This window comes from Periophthalmus magnuspinnatus, chromosome 9 (genome assembly GCF_009829125.3).
Source record: "Periophthalmus magnuspinnatus isolate fPerMag1 chromosome 9, fPerMag1.2.pri, whole genome shotgun sequence".
NCBI lineage: Eukaryota > Metazoa > Chordata > Actinopteri > Gobiiformes > Gobiidae > Periophthalmus > Periophthalmus magnuspinnatus.
The window spans coordinates 13,635,813-13,657,846 of record NC_047134.1 but is presented as its reverse complement, the minus strand read 5'-3'; the positions used below and the strand labels follow the sequence as shown (position 1 = coordinate 13,657,846).

At 43.2% G+C, this 22,034-nt stretch overlaps 1 protein-coding gene across 2 annotated transcripts in view; it reads right to left on the bottom strand.

The window, feature by feature from the left end:
• Positions 1 to 22,034, bottom strand: part of fam222aa (family with sequence similarity 222 member Aa) — a 67,096-nt gene that overhangs the window by 5,371 nt on the left and 39,691 nt on the right. For both annotated transcript variants that reach the window (XM_055224185.1, XM_033972675.2), the window contains exon 2: positions 9,867 to 10,009. In XM_055224185.1, coding sequence (XP_055080160.1) covers positions 9,867 to 9,963 — 97 coding nt within the window. In that variant the 5' untranslated portion in view covers positions 9,964 to 10,009. The remainder of the gene's footprint in view (positions 1 to 9,866; positions 10,010 to 22,034) is intronic.

Below are 22,034 nucleotides of genomic sequence, written 5' to 3'. Positions count from 1 at the left end.
GTGAAGCAGGGTACAGATGGAGCAGCCTCATCTGATTGGGAGTCGGCCTGGACATGTAAACTTTAATGTGCACAAAGAGATTCTCTCTGTGTAAACACTCATACTTGCACAGGCTGAGTCTGCAGCTGGATGTGTCATTTGCCATCAGTGAAGCATGTTGTTATCCTCTGCTCAGCTCCTCTGCTGAAATATAGGCCAGGGACAACAACAGGTGCCTGTGCGGGCGACAGCCTGCTATGCCTCCTGGGCTAAATGCTTCACACTCGCTACATTTCGACATGCGACAGCCTTGTAAGGATTAATTATTTCCCCCGGGGAAGAAAGAAAATGCTTTTCTCCTTCCTCAAAGAGGAGGTGTTATGTGAGCACCCACATAACACAACCAAAGTAAGTGCACAGAAGAGTTGGAGTGCATCATTTAAAGGAAAAGAGCAATTTAAAATAAAATTTCACTCATCTAATGCAACTCCAGAGGAGAGGAGATAAGAGCAGAGGAAAACACATGCACAGGCTGGGAGATCACGAGCCAGGCAGACGAGATGGCAGGGAGGCAATTAATGGGCTGACCTTCGTCCTTAATCACCCAGAGCCTGGCACACAATGCCCATGTGTCAGAGCAGCACATCTCTAAATGCCACCCCTCATTAGCGAGAGGCGCTGCAGCCAACAGCCTATCTGTGCCTATCTGTGCCTATCTGTGCTCTGTTCACTCCAACTCCAACCGGTATGATAGTGAGGCTAACATGAGCCATGCCGGGCCATGATATGATCTAGAAATGCCATTTCACTTGGAGGATGGGCAAGTTTCTCACCATTTTTGATTGGCACGAAACTCCCCAAGCGCAACGTCCTTGGTGCACCCGGCGCTGTCACTGTGATTGCTGTGTGCTAGAGTGGCGACGCCCCTGTGTGTATTTCTGTGTGAAGGGGGTGCCCAATTCTGAACACTCAATTAACACTCCTTTAATTAGCCAGCAGTACAGTTTGAATTCTGATGAACTAATTTTCTTGGTGTGAGGTGGAAGGAATGGTTGGAGGGGGGTGTGGGGGAAGCAAAGATGAGGTCCACAGGGAACAAAACAGCAATAAAGAGAGAACTGGTTAGATTAGACTGTAAAAAATCCATTAAATTCTGCGCACTACTTTCAAGTGAGGGGTCAAATTGTGTTGATCACAAGAATCAGAGGGAGTGGGAGCTGAGGTGCAAAACGGGGCGGAGGCGAGATAGGCAGTCAGGGAGCGCTGCACCAAATCCACAAGACCATGAGAATACTTTGCATTTTAATTAGAGTTTTAAATGAGTAACCAGAGCAAAACACACAGAATACCCTGAAATGCCCTTGCACTAATTTATTAGTCTTTCAAGGGTTTTGAAATTATGAGCAGGTTGGACTTTCTTCTTATTAGCACAGAGAAAATGCTCTAGATCAAAAACATGAAGATGGCTTTGATCCCCTTTGACTGTCCACTAGCAAGTTGAAGAAAAAAACGCATTAAGATGAAGGAAAAGACCATTGGGTTTTCACAGAACAATAATTGTATGATGCACATTAGCTAAACAAACTAGCAATGTCTATGGCAATGGCAAGGCAAACAACAGGAGTAGAGCTTAGCAGAAACATGAAAGAAAACATGGGGTCAGTTGCAGTCCAACACGAGCTGTTCCCCTAGGGAAACACAGGCTGTTCACCCTGTGTGAGGTATCAGTGCAGTGCAGAGGACACTATGCACTCTCTGTCCCTTCACAGACCTTTATAGAACAAGCAGCCTACTCCAGAAGATGGTTCAAATTTTATGACCTGAGGCACATCTATTCGAAAGAATGTATTAAAGTCTAGGACACTTCACCTTCACCTCTTCTTAAGTGGAGTTTTGAATTTTTTAAAACCTATGATTCATTGACTTTAGAAAGCTCTGAGAAGAATCCCTAATTCTGCGTTTGACCTGGGTGTGCCTCGGCTTGAGTAGATTTCAAAGTGTTTTCCAAAGCAGAATTCTTGACCACAGGCTATTGTTAAGCCCTTTGCAGATAGGATCAGAGCATATGACATCCTCTGCTTTCAGCCCAGTAAAAAGGTTGGGCAGCGATAGCTAAACTGGAGGGAGTCTCCTGCCTGAACAATACCTGCCCTGTGGTAATGGAAGGTGTCCATCTGGCACAGGCCTGATTAGTCAGCGATTACAGCCAGGCCTCAATTGCCGTGACAACTGCTGCAAACACAATGGGCCCTGATAGAGCCAGCTGTTTGGTCCTCTGCAATTAACCCTGCATCCCACTCGTCTCCGGCAGCGCACTGCCTCTAATTGACTCTGGGCCACACAAAGCAGGGCTGCGGGCAGGACCCCCTACATGCAGCCCCGCCCCTTTGTGAGGTACAGATGATAATAATAGAGGTGTCCCGCCGACTAGGCTGCCAGTCAATCAAAGCCTGCATGCCCCTCCGGAGCTTCCTGAGAAGGCATGAGCCACTGATCAACAGGGTAGAGCAGCTTGGCAGGGGGCGACATGTTGAATATTCCCTCAGCCAGAGTACTAATCAATTCAAGTGCATGTGAGGGGAAAGGGAACCCTGCTGCTAGCTTGATATCAGAAAAGCCATTTATGGGAGCACTCGTCTCCCCCTGTTCTTCTCAAGGTTGATTATCAATCCAAAAACAGAGCAAAGAAAAACAAAGCAACTATTTGTAAAGGCTATATAACTAACTGCATGGGGATTTTTTTTAGAGAGGAAAGCTCCATTTTAACAAATACTTAAGACAGACATTTATCAATAATGGTATAACAAACTTTACGCAATTTATGAAGTGAAATGACAGTAGTATTTAGCAAAAATGAGGACCTTGATGTAGCCACATTTAGGGCTTTTAACCTGCAGATAAGTTTACAAATTTATAGAGGATAACAAGATTGTTAAGCAATCTGTACACTGATCCAGCATGACAAGCATGGCACTCTGTCAAAAACAGAACTTATCGTTAAAGAAGATTTTTTTTAAAACTTGGACAAGACTTCCATGTCTAATCTCCTGTTTCATTAAATCTTATCTCATTTAAGATTTCATCAATTTCCTGCAAGCAGATGGAGCGAACACCAAAATAAGTAAACTGGAATAAAACAGCTTTACTGATGAATGGCTTCATGGTAAAATTTAAAGTGTTTGTTGAAGAAGGAAAAAATGCAATTCACTAAAAAGTATTACAGTTTTTTCTCTTATAAGTAAAATATTGCTTAATAGATATTGTCATGTTTAGATCTGCTCGTTAGAATTTATCTCAAATGCCAGATGTTACAGGATCAGTCGTGAAAATTAATTAGCCGGTTTGATGTGGCAATGCTGCTCCTTCCAGACAGACCTGCCTTTTATGAGCTGGGGGCAAATTACTGAGGATTGATTGATCCTGAAGGACTCCTCTACGTACAAGGCATGCTGACACGGCAGAGGCACACTCAAACCAGAGCGGGGAGCAAATGAACCTAAATAAAAATGAATGAACATCTACTTCCAGTCTCAACTCTTTATGTCTTTTGACCACATCTTTGTGCTTGCTTCCCCTGTTCTCTATCCCCTCTCTTTCTGTTCTGTCTCCCTTTCGGAATAAGTGAGTTTCATCTGAGGTGCTGGCTGGGCGAATTCACCTCAGGGCAAACACTTTATTATCTGTAGTCAAAGCGTCACCACAAATACCATTCTACACACACAAGTGTCACTTTCCATTTGTCTGCGTGCCGGCTGCATTAGCAAAGCCCGGCCTGCCCAGAGCCTTGTCTCAAACACGATGGGCAGAGGAAAACTAACAGCGTGGGAAAGCATTTGTCCTGCATTCCTGCCCTAAAAACACACAATCAATGAGACCATTAGGTGGAATGAACTAATTATCAGCAATCATTTATATATCACCAATAAACTAGGCTTAAATCTTTGGTTCAGTACATGTAGTCGAGGCAAGTGTCTAATTTGTCGCATTTCACTAAAAAGCAGACCAGCCAAGTCAATTCCTTTGTGGGACAACTGAGTCACAAAACAAAACCATGAACGAGGACAACATCACAGTATACAAAGTAATCGTAGTAACACGTTTCAACAGAGGAGAGGAATTCAAGTTTGCATCTACTGAAATACATCAAAACAGACACAAACATGAATAGATTAAACAGTGTTTTCTAGTGCAGTCTCGCCAGTGGGCTAAAAGGCCAATGGTTAATGGTGAATCCTGCCTGGGCCATCTAAACAACAGCTTTATCAGCAAATAACCCCAGTCAGCAGAAGCAGTGGGGAGGTCATGCGTGGAGACTGGCACATGGGCCGATATTGTCATGTACAATTAGGCTTGTGCTCATGAGTCTGTAAACTTCAAGTCCCCACACTGTTCCCTCCATAGCTCCTTTACACAATATGCTTTCTTTAGACAGTATGCAACATGAAAGCAAAGCAAAAAAACAAACAAAAAAACTGTAAAAGTGATATTGTCTAAGAACATGATTAAATGTACCATATGTAACTTTTCTGCTGGATCTTTTACTTGCATGTTTTCATGGACAGATGTTATTACTTTGAATGTACCACAGTATGGCATAAAATGTATCTATATCCAAAGAGATAACAGATGACCACAACGAGTCTGTCCACAGTATGCATGTTTCAATAAAAAATTCAAATAACTAATACTAATACTAGTAGTAACTAGTACTAAAAACTCAACAGACAAGCAGGTGGTGAACCCTCAAACTAAAAAGTTACATATTCCATCTTTAATGAACCAATTTAAATTATGATTTATAACTTGGCCTTGTCCAAAGAAGGACGAGGGTTGAGCCAGTCATTTTGATCCTTTATCTGTAGTAGAGGAAACACGGATGAGATGAGTGATATGGAATAGTGCAGAACTCACACAGCAAAAACTGACTTGAAAAATTCATGAAGCTTTTTGTGCTACAGCTTTTAGACAATAAGCTCCACAGAAACATATTGTTAGTCAAAGGGCCAAATGTTCAGTCAAGAGTTTGTGGCAGTTGTGGACATGCACAAACTCAGAAGGACACAGAAAGAACACAGTCACACAGCCTTGAATCCATGGGGGTAGAGATTAGTGCATTTCTGAGTTGAGAGGAAAAGTAGGGAAATGCACAGGACACACAGCGCGGAGGACTGTCAGGCTGGGAAAGAGCCGGAGCGCTGGCCTGCAGGTAAATGGGAGAAGAGAGGTGCCTGCAGGCAGCCTCAGGCAAGCCCCAGCCCTTCTGTTCTATCATTTAGGAGACAAGTCCTCCACTGATTCTCAATTAATATTTAACACTGCACAGACAACAAGACACTGCAGCAGAACGCATGATTTGAATAAGAAGAGAGTGGAGAAAAGGAAAAGAGGGGCCATGTGATTAAGGACAGAATATACATTGTTGTAATTATATTTTTCTACATCTGATGCAGGCTGAGTAGATGACTAGTTCTAAATTTGATCAATAATTTAGGTTGGACAAGTTGGAACCTGGACTCTTTTTGTAGGCGTCTTAATATCAGGCAAACTGTTAGCTAATACAAGATGCATATAGTAGATGATCAAAGTATTATATTCTTGCTGTTGATGGCGTAAAGATCCTTATAATGAATAATGACTAGCTGTGGTCATATCCTTAATATCCCTTGTGACTATTCTGCATTGGACAAAGGTCTGAGATGGCACAGGCACCATGTCATTTCCTGTCTCACTACATCCCTATCCCTGGCAGGACAGGCAGAGGGAGTCAAAGCCATGCACCTGTGATGCCCAAATGCCAGCTTGGAGCCTTTGGAGCAGGAGCTTGTTTTTCAACCCAAGTCTTGCTGTGCCCATAACTAAAGCTGAGGCCTATTCCTCAAGCTCACCTCCTGAGGCAATAAGATTTTTTCACCTCCTGTGTGCACAGCAGAAGGCAGAGGGCAGAGGGAAGGCAGGCCACTGTGGGATGCCCGGAAATGATCCTCTACAGCCAACACAACAGCGGGCTGGAACACAGTATAATGCAAACATGGCTGTGCAATCCTCTGCATAGAATAAATAAAACTAGATTACATTGTGTGGTAATAAATGACACCCCATCAGCCAGCTCAGGGGTTAGAGAAATTAAACTGCATAAATAAACATGCAGAAGAAGGGGGCTCATAGACAGCCGTCAATCACAGTTCACCATGAAAAGTACCTCTGACCTCTGCTTTGCCACTGCACACTGAGGATAATGACAGTCTCTGTGGGCACTCTGTGGAATTTCAAATGGAGCTGGAAAACCAAGTAGTTCAATCAGTGGGAAAAGGTCAAGTGCATGCAGATCGCTCCCTCGTCTGCAGCTCCACTTTGCCTCACCTCAAGAGTACAGAAGCAATCAGGAGACTGCCTTTCCTTCTATTCATAACCACAATGAAATATTCAACAATATACCACCTATCGAACAAATGGGCTGCAAATGCATATTGAGGAGTCCCCCTTTGTCTCCATGGAGTGGTTTAGCAGGGGGCAGCTAAAACCAAAACAACTAATGACAGGGGCTGCTAAACCCACGGCGTCAGAGGGCAATTAGGAAAACTACAATCCCCAGGTGAGCCTCCATGACATGTCCTGAGGCAGAGTGTGACAAGGCCAGGTTGTCTCTGTCCATCACGCTGCAATAGGGCTGAACCTGTGTCTCTCCATGAACCTGGCATTCCTGGCTTTCTAGGAGTGGCTCTTCTGCACTTTGCTGATTGGCACCTCACGCCCCTGGGGTGATGTCATGGAGGGTTATGGATGAGGCTTCAACAATTAAGTATACTTGGAGACTGAATGCCACAGCTGGGAATATCTTGCTTGACCAGTTTTATGCGGCTAACATCAATGTCAGTAAATCTATATGCTTTTGGGATTACAAAAGGAATTGCTGCAATCAGCATGTTATTTGTATGCTTTCAAGCCAGACAGGAAGGGTTAAGTAAGGAAACACCCTAGTTTAACCTAATGTATAATCCAGTCAAAAAACGCTGAAGGCGTGGTGGGGTATTGTGTGGTTAAGTTAAAATCCACAACAAAAGACGATTAAAACACACCCAATCTGAAATTCATTTCAGGGTTTCACAATGTATTGATTATGCATAAACAAACCCAATAAGAAATGAATTCTAAAATGTAAAACCAGTGGAAATCTGATAAAATTTGATTATGGTGAAGTCAGGCTGAACTGTCCCCATCAGCCAGTCATTTGTGGGATTGGGGACCTGTTTTCGTTAGCTGACATGTGGCAGAGTAATTGCTGTCTGGTCCAGAAAGGAGGGGGGCAGTGATGAGCTGGGCCTCCTGTCCAGGCATCAGTGTTACTCATCTCTGAACGGGTGCACAAGCCCCTCCTGCTGCAGCTTTACTGCACTTCAGACCCACATGCAGGACAGTGATGAAGAGAGCAGCGCAGCAAGGGAGGGAGTCTGTGGCCAAAGGTGTACTGGGTCAGTGGCGTCCATTCACCCTCTCCCCCCAGGCCCCTCTCTCTCATCTGTCTGGATAGGTGCCCTCTCTCTGGGGCACTGCATGATGAGAAGCCCTGGCAATACTGCCGTCTCTGCCTTTCATGTCTCCATCTAGGGCAGTGCTAGAGTAATGTGGAGGGGAGGACGGAGGTGGGGCAAGGCTACAAATGTCACCCATAAGGGAGGGATTTAATTAAAAATGACAGGGGCTGGTGCTGCAGAGTGGAGCGACATGCGTTTGAAATTTGGTCACACTGAAACCAAGTGCCTACGATTTATAATTCAAGTAAAGCCCCACATTCCTTTTAATTCTATGGCCAAGAAAAAATATCAAAAGGCCGCCCTGTGAGGCTAATCCAATATGATATTTTTAAGGGCAGGCGGTCAATGGGTTTTCAAAAAGCCGGCTTCTCTGTCTCCCGTTCTGCTTCTCTCGCTTTTCTTCACTTGTCTGTTTTTTTGCCATCTTCGCTCTGCCATTCCCCTCCTTCCTCCTCCTGCACTCCCCTCTCGACAGTAGCTCATCCCTCCCCCCTGAGCCCAGACACAGAGCGGGCTGTGATAATGGAAACATCTCGCTCCCCGCCTCCCGTTTCTCCCGCTAAGCTCTGCGCACTCGGGGGAAATTGATTGTCTGGCGAGCCGATCTGAATGCTTCCAGCTGATGGTACAGCCAGTTAAGTCCTTTTTTATTGAGGGTATGAGGGATTTTTAATGGGAGTCGCATCAATGAACTGTACAGCCACTCGGCATCTGCATGCACAGCTTTTTCTAAAGCCTCCTTAGCCCCATCTCAACTGTTCTGCTGCTCTGCTATTCCTCACGTTGTAAAGGACAGCAGATGCAAATGAAGTAGTACACCTCCAGCTCTCTGAATCTAGGACCCTCCTCTCCCTATACTGAGAGTCTAAGCAATATGGCCCACCTGTTATGGGCCCAGGTCACCTTAAACACCACTCTGCCGGCTAACATTGGCACACAGTGGCTCAAACACACATCAGCCATGGCGCCCTGCCCTGCCTGGTGACCTGAGCATGGTCACTGCCTCTCTGCACCCTCTCTGGACACAACAAACAATCGGCTTATTGAGGCCAGAGCTGCACAGGGGTGGAAATCCAACACTTGCCCCCCCTCTGCTCCTCCAACGATAGAAGAAGGCCATTATGTTCAAACATCCTCATTATGAGCCTGGAGTCGGTCTCTGTGGTAGCCTTTCAATCAACAGGTCTAACAGGTGGAGAAGTGGAGTGAGAGTTTGACAGGTGTCAGTACAAGGCTGCTGGTAGAGTGTTCTTTTTTATTGATCTGAATCTTGACTCCTCTGGCAGCTCCACAATGAAGGGCCTTGAAAGGAGCAGGGCTAATACCTCAAAATTGGATGGGCTGAATCACTTAATATGAGTGCCTCCCTCACTTGGCCATCTTTACATTTTCATTTTTTTAAATTCTTAACTATTTCAGAGGCCCCATTTGTGAACCTAGCTCAACCAAACACAAGTTAAAAAGTTAAAATGCAGGGTGAAAAGAATGAGGTGCAGTTCAGATAAATGTTTTTAACTTAAGGCAGCTACAGTGTGATGTGGAGCTGGAAAGTGGTTAATTGGTCAGTAAGAGATATAGATCAGTCAGGCAGGAACAACCAGTGGCTCTTTGGGCCTGTACAGAGACCTAGTCTAATGTAATGTCATGACAAAATATAGCTTTGACAAGAAGGGTTACCGGCCCTGCCTCTCTGTTTACCAATTCTTGTAAAACACTTTGTGATAATTACATGACATGTAAACAACAACCAACAAAAATAATAATTATACAAGTGCTATTATTTTACCCCACTCTGTATGGTTCATCTGCTTTACAATATTCCTAATGCCTCCCTGAAGTGTCCCTTAAACCCAAACTGGTTAGAGCTAGTTCAGCCAGGCCTTAACCTGTTTTCATCCCTGTCCCTTTGCACCATTTTGTGAGTGGACAGGGTGGTGCTGGGAGCAAACAGAGCAGCTGTCATGCTTTACAGGCAGTGTGCAGAGCCAGGGCCAGACACTGTAAATGTTTACAGACCCTCAGGGTCACCCCCGGCCAGTGAGGCACGTTAAACACTGTCTGTTCAGCCTTGTTGCCACGACTGCACAATCAGCACAGCTAAACAGCCCTGCACAATGAGCAGCTAACTACAGAGCTGTCCGGGGTATAAGTGCAGAGCCAATGAAGCCGTTTAGAATTCCTCAGCGTGATGAAGGAACATAGAAACCGGAAAGTGCATTTCCCTTCACTAATTCACAGTTAGGGTTAACAAGCCGTTTCCATCAGTCACCAAACTCAAAGAGACAAACAAGCCTCATTCCTTTTGGCTGATCTGAACCTTCGACCTCTATGACTCCTGTCACTTTGTGAACTCACATTTCCGTCCCAGGGCTTGTGGTGGCTCCAGGGCCTTGCTGGTACACACTGGGTGCTGGGGAGGGGGGTTCTGCCTCCTCTGCAGACAGGCCAGCATGGCGAGGTGGGCACGGTTCAACAGCCGGAGGACTTCTGTGGCCAACCTGCAGCAGAAAGAGGGAGAAGGAGAAGAAAATTGAGTGAGTTGGTAGGTTGATTTGAGGTCAGTGCTCCATGGCTGTGTCCAGTAAGTCGGCAGGAGCTTGCTTTAGGTGAGATGGGCCAAGTCTCTCACCCTGGATTTAATTGGGGGAGCATGCCTCCAGCTGCCTGCCTCCCAGCTCTGTGTGCTGAATGATAAACACACACCTGCACCAGGGAAGCTGACACGGGTTGAGAGCACAGCCTGGGCCAGTCACTCTGCAGCTCACACACATTCACACAGCCATTCAAGCACATCTCCTGCCTACGAGGCTCTTCTCAAAACAAACACGCAGGCACTCCTTAAAGCACCCACATTCGGGCACTTCCCTCCAACCCTGTGCATGTGGTGATTGATGGCGTTATCTATGGACAGCAAAAAAATGGTAATGCTGAGAAAACAGCAGCCTGTCGGCTACAACTTAACATGCAACAGCTCTGGGGTACTGTCAGGAAGGGCCCTGGGGGACCCACGTATGTGTAGTTTTTCTGTTGTGTGGCTATGCGTGTGTGAGAGGCCACTACCATGAGTGGGGAGGGAGGAGACTGCCAAGTGTACATCAGGGCTAGTGATGCCTGCTAATCAATCTTCCTCCAGACCATAAAATCTCCAGCTCTACACTCCTGCGTCGCCACACTTCCACCTTCACTTGGCGTCAGGGGCGGCACTGTGCGAGTTTCCACTCAAAAAGCACATCACAGCTCAGTGGAAACAGGACATGCTTTTTTCTATTTATTTATTTGTGAAAACACCTTGGCTTCCACTCAGAGTGCCCCCTACCATCATGTACCATAGAGGGCATCATTTATCAGCAACATACCACTGTCACATGGCACAATGATGACTGATTACAAAGCCTTCGTTTCAGATTATGTGGCTGATGAGAACCACTAAAGCAAGGCATTTCACTTCAGAAAGTGATTTTATGTGATAAAGATCAAGAATCCCTGTTCTATACTTCACTTAGTGGATTTTGTTTTGTTTCCAGGAACCACGTCTCATGCGGTACTGCAGAAATCATTCTCCCCTAAAACGGGAACTTTCTAAAGCATTACGAGACGAGTCTATGGGACCAAGTACTGCATTATGTGAGCCACTATCATTTCCATCTGGGCTGGTCAAGTCCAATAATAAACAAAAACACAGGAAAATATTTCATCTCCTCTGTCACCGGCAGCAGCCTGTGCTGTGATACGTGGCAGATCATTGAAAGGGGTTCCTCATGAGACTGTCACACGCTTCTCCCTAGTTATTTATTTCTCAGTGAATCACTAAATGAACATTTAGCCACCCGCCATCCGTCCATTACTTCAATATAAATGATAATTCTAATATGAAAGAAAGCCATTACAATGAATAGAAGAACAGAAAAAGTCCAGGCATAGTTCTGACAAGTGAGACATAAACAAGGATTAAATATTTTAATTCATATTCATTTATTTTACTTAAGTCTAAAAAGGCATGCACAATTAGAAAATTCTCTCTCTCTCTCTCTCTCTCTATATATATATATATATATATATATATATATATATATATATATATAATATATATATATATATATATATATATATACTATATATATATATATATATATATATATATATATATATATATATATATATATATATATATAATATATATATATATATAATTTTTTTTTTTAAATGGGGTATGGCAGTGTTTTACATCCTCAACCTAAGCCCCTCTATAAACCTGCTAGATAAAAACATCCTAGCCTTTTCAGAAAAATTAAATATCCCTGATACTGATAAGCATCACTGGTACCATTAAATTAGTCACAGTTTAATAAGAAGACTGTTACCTTTGACCTCAAGGCATGTGCAGCTCTAGCTCAATCATGCTGCCCTGTTGTGTACTTTTTCCAAAAAGCAGGACCAAAATGAGGACGTTAACTCTAATTAAAATCAGCAAATTGCACTCTAAAAGCCTGTCTTTCATTGCCTTTTTATCACACACACGAGGTGCAGATGGAAGAGAGGGGCCACTCTATTTGTCGCCAGGTGCTGCTGTTAAAAAAGGTTTGCTAGCTGTGCCATTTCCTCTCCAGCGTGGACAGAGCTGGCCCAAACACACTAGCACTTTGAGCTCATTACCGCCATTCACATAATCCTTTCTGTGTGTCCTCTCTGTGCGGATACTCATTTCACAACAGGGCCATCCTCCTCACAGCCCATTTGTTAAAAGGTAGTGGTTGAGCGAGGGAGAAAAGGAGAGGGAGAGATTGAGACTAAAAGCTGGTCTTACAGGGGGGGATACCTCCACAGCTTTCCGCTCTGAAATGAAAGACAATCACCATTTTTCTTCCATTTGCTGCCCATCAAATGTATTCAGAAGCATTACTTTGGTGAAAGAGGCCCACTTTTTCAATTCAATTTCAAGAACCAATTTTCTCTTATTATTGCCTTAAAGACCAAAGAAAGAGGGTGTGGTCTAGTCTACTTGTTTGCAATGTCCTCCTTTCATCTCATCTCATCCTATTAGGTTATTGTGCTACTTAGCAAATGTCTATTGGTGGCAGGAAACTATGTCGGACCAAAAAAACCCCCACCATATCCCATGATGCATTTGAGGCTGAAAAGGTCAAAGGTCAGTGTTTGCCTGGATGTGAGAGAATGTGTGCAACTACTACCCATCACTCACTCATCCACTTCGAAGTCTCTTATTACTGCAGTACAAGGATATCTCCAAAGCCAGAATGTCTATGGGCTCTTTCCCTTCGTTCTGCTAACTCCGCTGCAGGGTTTTGTGATGGGGGTGGGAGATCAGTCCCATGAGATGAAGGAATAAGCCAGAATCAAGAGGCGGTGGGATTGGCACAGGGCTATTTCTTAGTTAAAAGGTTCTTAAACTGCTGAGGAGATCAGAGGAGATGGCTCCCTGCACCCAGAGCTGTCTGCCCAGATAAGCATCCTGCCAAGTGCAGGGTTGCAGCAGGGTGGTCACGGTGAACACACACAAACGGAGGTATGGGTTACCATTAGGGCCAATGAAGGGTACAGGCAACAGGCAGTAACTGTTTATGAAGAAAATACTTCCTTGTATTTTTAAACAATACAGCCATTTATGTCACAATCAACATAAATGACCACAAATACAGAGAGGGTAAGTTATTTGGTCTATGTATAAATTCTGGCATGAAGGCTCATAATTTCCTGAAATAAACGACTGAGGACTAGCAGAATCTGGATTGTACCACATTTGACTTAATAATAGAGTTATTTGTGGGATACAGTAAAGTCAGCAGTTTTCACTTGGTAGCACTGTCTGATCCGGTAGCCCAGAACACAGCCTGCACAATGAATGTGGGCGGGTCTTGAGCCTAATTGAATGGTGACCCTGCCATCTCGCTGTGGGATGCCCCATGCAGTGCTTTTAACAAGCTGCTGTGTCTCCCCTCTTAATAAGCCCAAACAAGTTAATCCAATCGACACACTCAAAACCCTTTCTTTTTCTTTAACAAGGCATTGCTGAAACCCCCTTATCCTGCCCCCCCTTCCTCGTCCCTGTCCCTATATTTCTCATAAGAATGGCACACAGTGAAAAGCTCCATAGGACATACATAGCCCGGGCACAAGAACTACATTTTCAATAAAATATGCGGAAATTTGAGCAATACAATTATGTGGTATTGCAACATGCACCTGATGCAGAGCAGCTTTGTTTGAACACAATAGGAGTTGTTAGATTCAAAAACAGCAAAACAAACAAAAAATGGAGTGGACGTTTGCCAGCAGCACGCAGTCTGCGACATAAAAAGGCATTGTTAACAAACCCTCTCAGCTCCCCAAACAAGGGCCACTGATTCCCTAACAATACGAGCCCCTGGACGCACTCAGCGCTGGTGCGGCTCAACCTCACACCAGTGCAATAAATAACCTGCAAAACAAAAGGCCATTGTGTTTTAAAGCCTAGTTTAGTCATTACTGCCTTCATATACAGTTTGAATAACACTTTAGCAAATGTGGTTTTAGATTATACTGCATGTCACAAACACACTGATCAGCCTTGATGATTTATTATTGGTAGTTTATGTCATAATAACCAAAACTTATGCTGAGTCCCATTATGAACAAACTATGAGGTACTTTCCATGTTTTATAGATTTTTCAGTCAGTCTCATTAGTTTGAACTGCAGAACCATGTATCACACCACACTCCACCAATACTATTGCCAGTTCAGCATTTGTATTAAAACTCTAGCCCTACACTGTTGCACAATGTTGTACAAAACATGCTTGGTCTTTTCCATTAGCTAAAACATACCATATTAAACTGACAATCTTCTGCTCACTTCTCCTGTCAGTGGTCATTGGTATAATGCAGTGCCATGTCTCATTGGTGCATATAGGCTTGCACTATAAAACTGCCAATAAAAAAACAAGTTGCCAAAGCACTCAGCTGTCGAGTTTCTATATTCCAGTCAGCTTCGATGCTTCACCCCTGGGATGAGGGGTGAGGAATGTCTGGCAGTGCAGTAGTAACTCGTCTGTCATCTCTAATCAAAATGCGCTGCTTAGACTAATGTCAACCCTCTAATAGCCTTGAGGACTAATTGACTTCACAGCCAACTGCGGCAGCTCTGAGTTGAGCCACGTTTCATTAATCAACATAATGCTTCTGAGATTACAGCAAATGGAAAAGTCCAGAAATAATAAATATGAAATTGCAAAAACTGTTAAGAGTTAGTAGTATGTAGGTGTCTCGTTTTGGACGCCAAAACACAGCAGGATTCCACACAATGTTGAGAAAATACAATACCAGGCAAAGTGCAAAAAACTGCTGCTAAGAAACAGTCTTTTTATTACTTGCATACTTCCTGGTGAAAAAAACAAACCGAGAGTAAGCTGGCAGCATCTTCATCATTACCACAGGATGCATGCAGTATTGACCTTTCACTGGGTCTACTGCACATATGTTTTTCACATTGATGTACAAGATGTTAATATTAGCTCAGTGTTTCGCCAAAGAATCATGGGGTCATATATAAGACTATACTTTCACTATAGGTTGACCAGGTTTACTCATAACAGTAAAATAAATGACTCACATCACACATTATTTTTGTATCTATGGTATAACTATGTGAATTCTATATTCTTCTCCTGATCATAGCTTATGCTAAATAGTACTGAAATATCCCATCATTCATGCATTTTTTAATAATGGCCATTTGTAAATCAATACACTAAAAAAAACCCACACAAAATATTAACCCTTAAGAATAGTACTCATCCAAATGTCTTTCACAAATGCCTTGCCTACCCATTTCTTATTTCTTGTTTATTAAAAATGTCATCCCTGATTGAATATCTAAAGTGTCTGTTGCTTTGTATAACAGCTATATGTGCGATGTGCCAAAAAATAGTATAATCTTTTTCTTGGGGGCACACACTTTATCTTTATAATGTCTTTCAGAGGTAAACAAAATCATCAGCTTGTTCTGGTTTGATTGTTGGTTTATTTCATCTATCACTGACTCAGAGCCTTAGAGAGGTTGACCAATAGTAAGAGGGGTGGGGAAAAGTGTCTGAGTTGGATTATAGGGCTGTATTAAAACATAGATGTGCTCTAATAATATTGTAACACTATTATATTGTTTCTCACTCATTCTTGAGGCTGTGGGTATGACGGGTTACAGTTAGATTTAATAGAATGTATCTTCTTGCCATTTTCCATGCTAAAATACACCAACACAAGACAGTGCACAGCTAGTCTTTTTATTCCACAACGTAACTCAACTCACTCTCATCTCCCTCGCGCCCTGTGTATTCGCAATTATTACATTTTATCGGTGCACTTCCCAATGCACTGTACTTGCAACAATAATAGGAACCAACATTATTATTAGTAAATGTAAATGTAATTTATCCAAAGATAATTTAATAAATAATATTCATTAATAATAAATTAAGTACAAAGTAATAAACAAATGCTAATGACAGAAATAAATGTTAATAACATAAAATAATATAAGTCAAATAAATCAAAGGTTACAATATCACAAAAAAGCACATTCACCAACATAGTCCAGCCTTAGCATATAGACCATAACAGACTGTGCTCATCCTTGACCAAAGCATGCTGCTGGTTTCACACTTGGAGAGTCACTTGAGTAAAATGAGTGTACCCAGTGTATAGAACATGACAGAGCCTTGGAGCACCGGTGAGCAATGAGAGAGTGGCTTCAGACTGTCAGACAAACCACAGGGGAACACATCCTCTTCTGCTCTTATTGCCTCAGCCTTTGTTGTGTTGTTTTCAGCTGCCATCTTATACCCCTCTCACTCACTATGACACACTGAACAGATGTGGAGGGAACGCTGTGTGTGGAGTTTGCGCTTGATCACATGACGACAGTGCTCAGCTGTTGATAAAGCACCTCTACAAGAACAATTTAAAACAATACAAAAAGTCACAGCGACCGATTATTTGCTAATTTTTCACCACCGATTCCTCCTCTCCAGTCGGGACTCCTGAACATAAATCAAACTGTCTCCACACAAGCGTCAGCCAAATGTGAAAAATTAGCTTTCTTGTTTTTTGTGGCCAGATTTATATATTCTCTGTAAACCTTATTACACGTCATTTGTAAAGCACTGTTAATACAGAAACGAAAATCTTATCCCAATGTGACACAATCCTTTATTGTCCCAGACAGGTCCATTCACGGCTTACCACGGCAACAACAAAACAAGGGCCGCTTTTTTCCTCTCTTCCCATCCTATAGTGGCCCTCTTGAATATTCAAAGTGTTCATTGTCTTTTTGTGTTTTGTTCATTGTTTGTTGTGCTGTCATTGCTCAGGCTAGCTCCTGAACTTCAAAGAAAGGCTTATGTCAATTTATGATGAAATATAGCAGCTGAGAGAAAAACCAAGACGGGGCTGACACAAAGAATATCTATTAATGCCTGTCCAATAAATCAATAGCATATAATTAAATTCAAACAATACTTGCACATCCAAACACTGTGCCTAAGGTGAGCCCAATTCCCATGGTCCACAGGAGAGCTTCCACTGGAGGCTGCTACAGATCTAATAGTCAGTCATGCATAACATTAGCGTGTTGCGAAGCCCACGAGGCAATCAAACATTGCACCGTCGAAACGCTGACACTGATCCCATTTGATATATGTGGAGTGTGACAAAGCCATTTTGCTCTGCTAGATATTAGGGATTTTTAAAAGACAAGATGACATTGCAGCTCACAACTAAGGCAAGAAAACAAGCAGACATTTTTACTATTTCTTTAGTGGCCCATGGAATCACTAATGTGCGCTTGCCAGCTGTTGACACAGCGCTCAAATCTCAAATTCAGGGTTGCACCATGCCCGTACAGGGAATCCAATTGGACAGAGTGGGAGGTGAGGCTGCGGTGGGTAATCACCTGCTGGCTAAAGGCACAGATGGCACAAACACTTGCAAGATGTTCATGTAATGGTAATCCAAAAAGCTTCCAATGACAAACAAATACTATAAACTTATAAGTAATATTTACAATGTAAGAGTAGCACAGTACATGTTCTATCATGAGTGTTCTGTAGTTATCAGTGGCTCTGACTAGCCATGCAGGAGCGTGAGCAGCAAGGTTATTGGTGTGATAATAACATATGTGCAGATGTTATTACCTTCCTCTCAAGGATATTTGATGGTCCTGTTATTTATTCACAAATAATAACATTCCTAATCCTATTTTTAGGTCAACAAGTTGCATGCCTGTTCACCTTTACAATGGCTGTAAACTGTATTGTGATATGGTGTAAAAAGTTAACACTGAGATTAACACAAGATGCTTGTTGCTGATAAGTTTAATGACTGGGAAATGAAGTGCGAAGTCGTGTCTGTGTGCCTGTGACAGGGGAAGTTGAAGGAGTAGTTTGGTTTATTGATGCTAGCAGGCATGCTTTATGGTAGTCAAGGCTCCAAGCACATCAAACATATCACAGGAAAATGCCCCAGGTACCTGGTTCTTCCTCAAGACTCCCCGGCAAATGAGCTCCTTCTGCTCCCAGTCTTACTGCTCTGAGCTCCGAGTTTGTCCTTCACAAGAGACAGGTAACTCTGCCAAGACCCAGTAATTAGTGCAGATGGAGACTGTAATACGCTCTTCCCCTCCCTGCAGAAATGCCAAGGGAGGCAATCTATAAATTCCTGCATATTAATGCAATTTAAAACCACTCCAGACACCTTGCTGGAGGCAGGTGATAAAAAGGTGAAAGGCAGTCTCGCTGGCACACAGCTGCTGATACTCCACTGACATCTGTCCTGTCTCAGCAACTTCCTGAACCCACTCTTCTACACATCTACGCCAAAATAACCCCATAATCCATCTCTCCACTCAGAGGCGGCTCTCCAAATCCTGACCCTAGGCCTTACAACTGAGTCTCCATCAATAATTAAATGGTAATCTAAAAACCCATTTTAGTTAGGTCATCTTTCTAAGCCATTGTCCCAGCGTCCCTTCTTCCTGTGTCTATTTTTTCCTCTTTCTGTAAGATCTAGTTAGAGATTCCATTAGCATGAGAAAGCAGGCTGGTAATTGTCTTCACCCTACTGAGTGATCCCTAGATAGAGGATTAGCCAGAGAGAGAGAAAGCCCTATTTCAACTCGGGAGCACAGATGCTGCCCACAGCTCTGCGCTCCAGATTAGATTAGGCTGTACTGTAGGCGATGTGGAGTGACTCACAACTTCAAGCAACGTTAAATCTAAAACCTGGACAAGAGGTTATAGAAGCAAAAAACTTTTATTCACCTCCCGCCACCATCTGCAAGCCTTAAAATGTTCTAATCTACTTTCCTACTGAAAAAGGGGGATTGAGGGAAGGCAGCTTAATTTTTCCTCCTATTCAGTGATATACAGAGAATATTTAGCTGCAGATATGCCTAATTCACTACCCTAGGCCAAGCCGTCTGTCACTAATCTGCCTGTGATCGCAGAAGAAGGTGTCACATTTCAGGCTCTCCTCCACGGGATCAACACTTCAAACAGCACCACTCCTTCCTCTGACCTTTCCACACAGATTATCGATTTAGCTTATTGGATTTATTTCATAAACAGGCATCCTTTACTTCAAAAAGCTAAGGAATTTACCTCAGAGGCACAACTCCAAATCCATATAAGCTTCATGAGCGCTTCACATTTTATTGGCTTTTTCAAATAACCTGGATATAAGAACTACTGAAGTGGCTATTTGTCTGTAAATATCAAAAAATGCCCACCACCCATATAATTCAGAAAATAAAATGAATGTGAATATAAAATGAGTGCTTCATTATGGAAGTGTCTTTAGCTCTGTTGATGCATGATCCATCAGGTTACACTGCAGGCTGCCAGTTTTTTTGCACTGACACTTTCTATGTGCTTTTAGCAAGGACAAAGCTTAATAGTTTCAACAATAGGAAGAAATAGAAGGCCAAGGAGAGAATTTAAACTGAATGCATGGACACACAAATTGCATAGTTCTTCAGCAGTAATTTGCAAAACTAAAGAAATTTTCAGAAGTGGAATTTGCTAGTTACATTAACTGGATGGTCCCAGATCTCTAAGTCCATTGAGCTTCTTCAGCTCCGGGGGACATGTGCTTTATGGTGATCATTTTCTATTAGAATAATCAGGCAATAGCACCGCTCCTGCCCACTCTGTCTGCATCCAGCAATCCTCGACACTAATTCTAGCTCCATCTATAAAGCTCTGCTCATGCATATTTAATAGAATCTATTACTTTAGGGTTAAATTATAAAAGACTGTCCTCCTTACATTTTTTATAGTTTGCATAATTAGTATCCAGGCCTGGACAAAACACACAAAAGTGACACTGAGTGGATTGATGGAGTCTCATTCACTCAGAGTTTATTAAAGGTTGTCTTGTTGTGAAGAAGATGATGCAGGACATAGAGCAGATGTGCACAACCATCTGTTGCCATTCAGGTCAACCCCAAACAGGAGTTGCAAAGTAAATAAAAAATACTTGAAATGTCTATTTACAAGCATGTTCATACACAACAGTCATAGCCTTCCCACGCATGCTGGAAAATACATTACACCATTTACATTTATTATACAATTTAAATCCATTTGTGGTTGTACTGCATGTGCATCTCATCTTCATCAATAACACAATACTCATACACAACTGACCAAGTGTGTCTGATGCTTCCACTCTAACTTACAGCCCCTATGAAATCTATGCACGTCACCTTCCCCCAAATTAGCACCACAGGGACACCCCCTCAACGGCCCTGTCTGCTAGCGGCAGCTCTTTGGCATATCTGTACTGGGGAAAATATTTCACACTGTATGAATTATTAAGTGTGGGGCCAGTGCTAAGCAGTGTGGAGATAGGCCAGTTATTCACAGCTCTTTTGGGACGGATGCGTTGGAAACGCAGGCCGCTCGCCTATCAGACCATTTGTCAGTAGCAATAGACAATTTACAATGAGAGAATTTTTCAATTTATCCATTCTGCTGTCACTGCAGTTTTCCACCTCAACTCACTTCACTCAACAAGCCCTTCCACCCTCAGCTCTGCTCTGCTCAGGGGCGTCATGTCCGCCTCTCCATCTGATTAGTCTGTGTGCTGCTACACTTACAGAACATATGCAGTGGGACCTGAGGACCACCAAAGAACAGAGGGGGGTGAGCTGCAACATCTGTCTATGACTGGCAATCGCCATAAACAACTCAAAAGGCAGACCACCTAAGAGTGAGAAGAAGTGAAAAAAAGTGAGTTGATATTAACAACTGCAACATTAAATGTGCAGTTTATTTCCTTTATACATCTGGTCTTGGGGCTGAAGAAAAAGAAGATACTCCCACACGAACACAGAGGGCATAAGGCTGGCATTTTAACTTTAATTACTGAAGGTGAAGCAGCTGTCAAAACAGCCCAACATTGTTTTTATTCATAAAGCTCTGGTTAAAGAGGATGAACTGCAGATGAGGCAGGGCTTAGCCTCCAGTTCCACTCCAACGCTTCATTTAAGAGATGGGAACATACACTCACCCAAGACAAAACAGGGGTAAGGTTTCAAAGCAGTTTGTTCCATCTGAACTAAACAAGACAATATAAAATGGCAGGAGCAGCTTTGTTGGTCTAAACGCTCACTGAAAGCAGTTTGACCTGTAAAGCAGCCCAGTGTGAGCCTCTATCAGAGATGGCCTTTGAAAGACGGACACAGACGGCTTCCACTGAATAGGCCTTGATGTGAAAGGCAGAGATGTTAGATAAATGTCCTCACAGCCAAGGCCTCTGCCCTCTTCCTGATGATGCATTCTTATAGTCAAATACTCACTCCCCCTCCACACACATGCACATACACAGTGCCAACAATCCCACTGAGGGCACCATTTGTTTCGGGACAAGGTGACCCTGTTGCCTAGGGGCCTGTGAACAAGCACAATGCAGGCCTCTCATCCCCACACACCCAGCTGGCTGCACAGGACGGATGGCAGGTGGGGTGTGAGCGAGGGGCATCCAGCACAAACTACCCCCCGAGAGCGCCCCTTTCACAACCCGCACAACGGAGCGCAATCCCTCCCTGTAACCCAGAGTCACACAGTCAACAGATGGAGGGCTATTGACTGAAGGATCGCAGCGGCAGAGGCGGCTCCCCATCCAAACCAGCTGGAAGACAATAGGGCAGCAGGTCAAGAGTGCTGTCCAGTGGGAGGGGTTAGAGAGAGGGGGGAATACTTCCACTGACTACTTCCACAGTCTTTTGAACAGGGGAGTCAGCTAGAAGTGGCGTGTGTGCATTTACCATCTCAAGAGCTGGTGCTTAGACCATTAATATATATTTTGTCTTCATTATTTACAAAAGACACTATATTGTCTTATGACTGCTGAGTAAAAACAAAAAAAAAGAATAATTGGATTCAAATATGGAACAAATGTATTTTCAATAACATATCACATATGACCAGATGGACTGAAGACACATCAGTCCCTTCTGCGTATTTCAATCT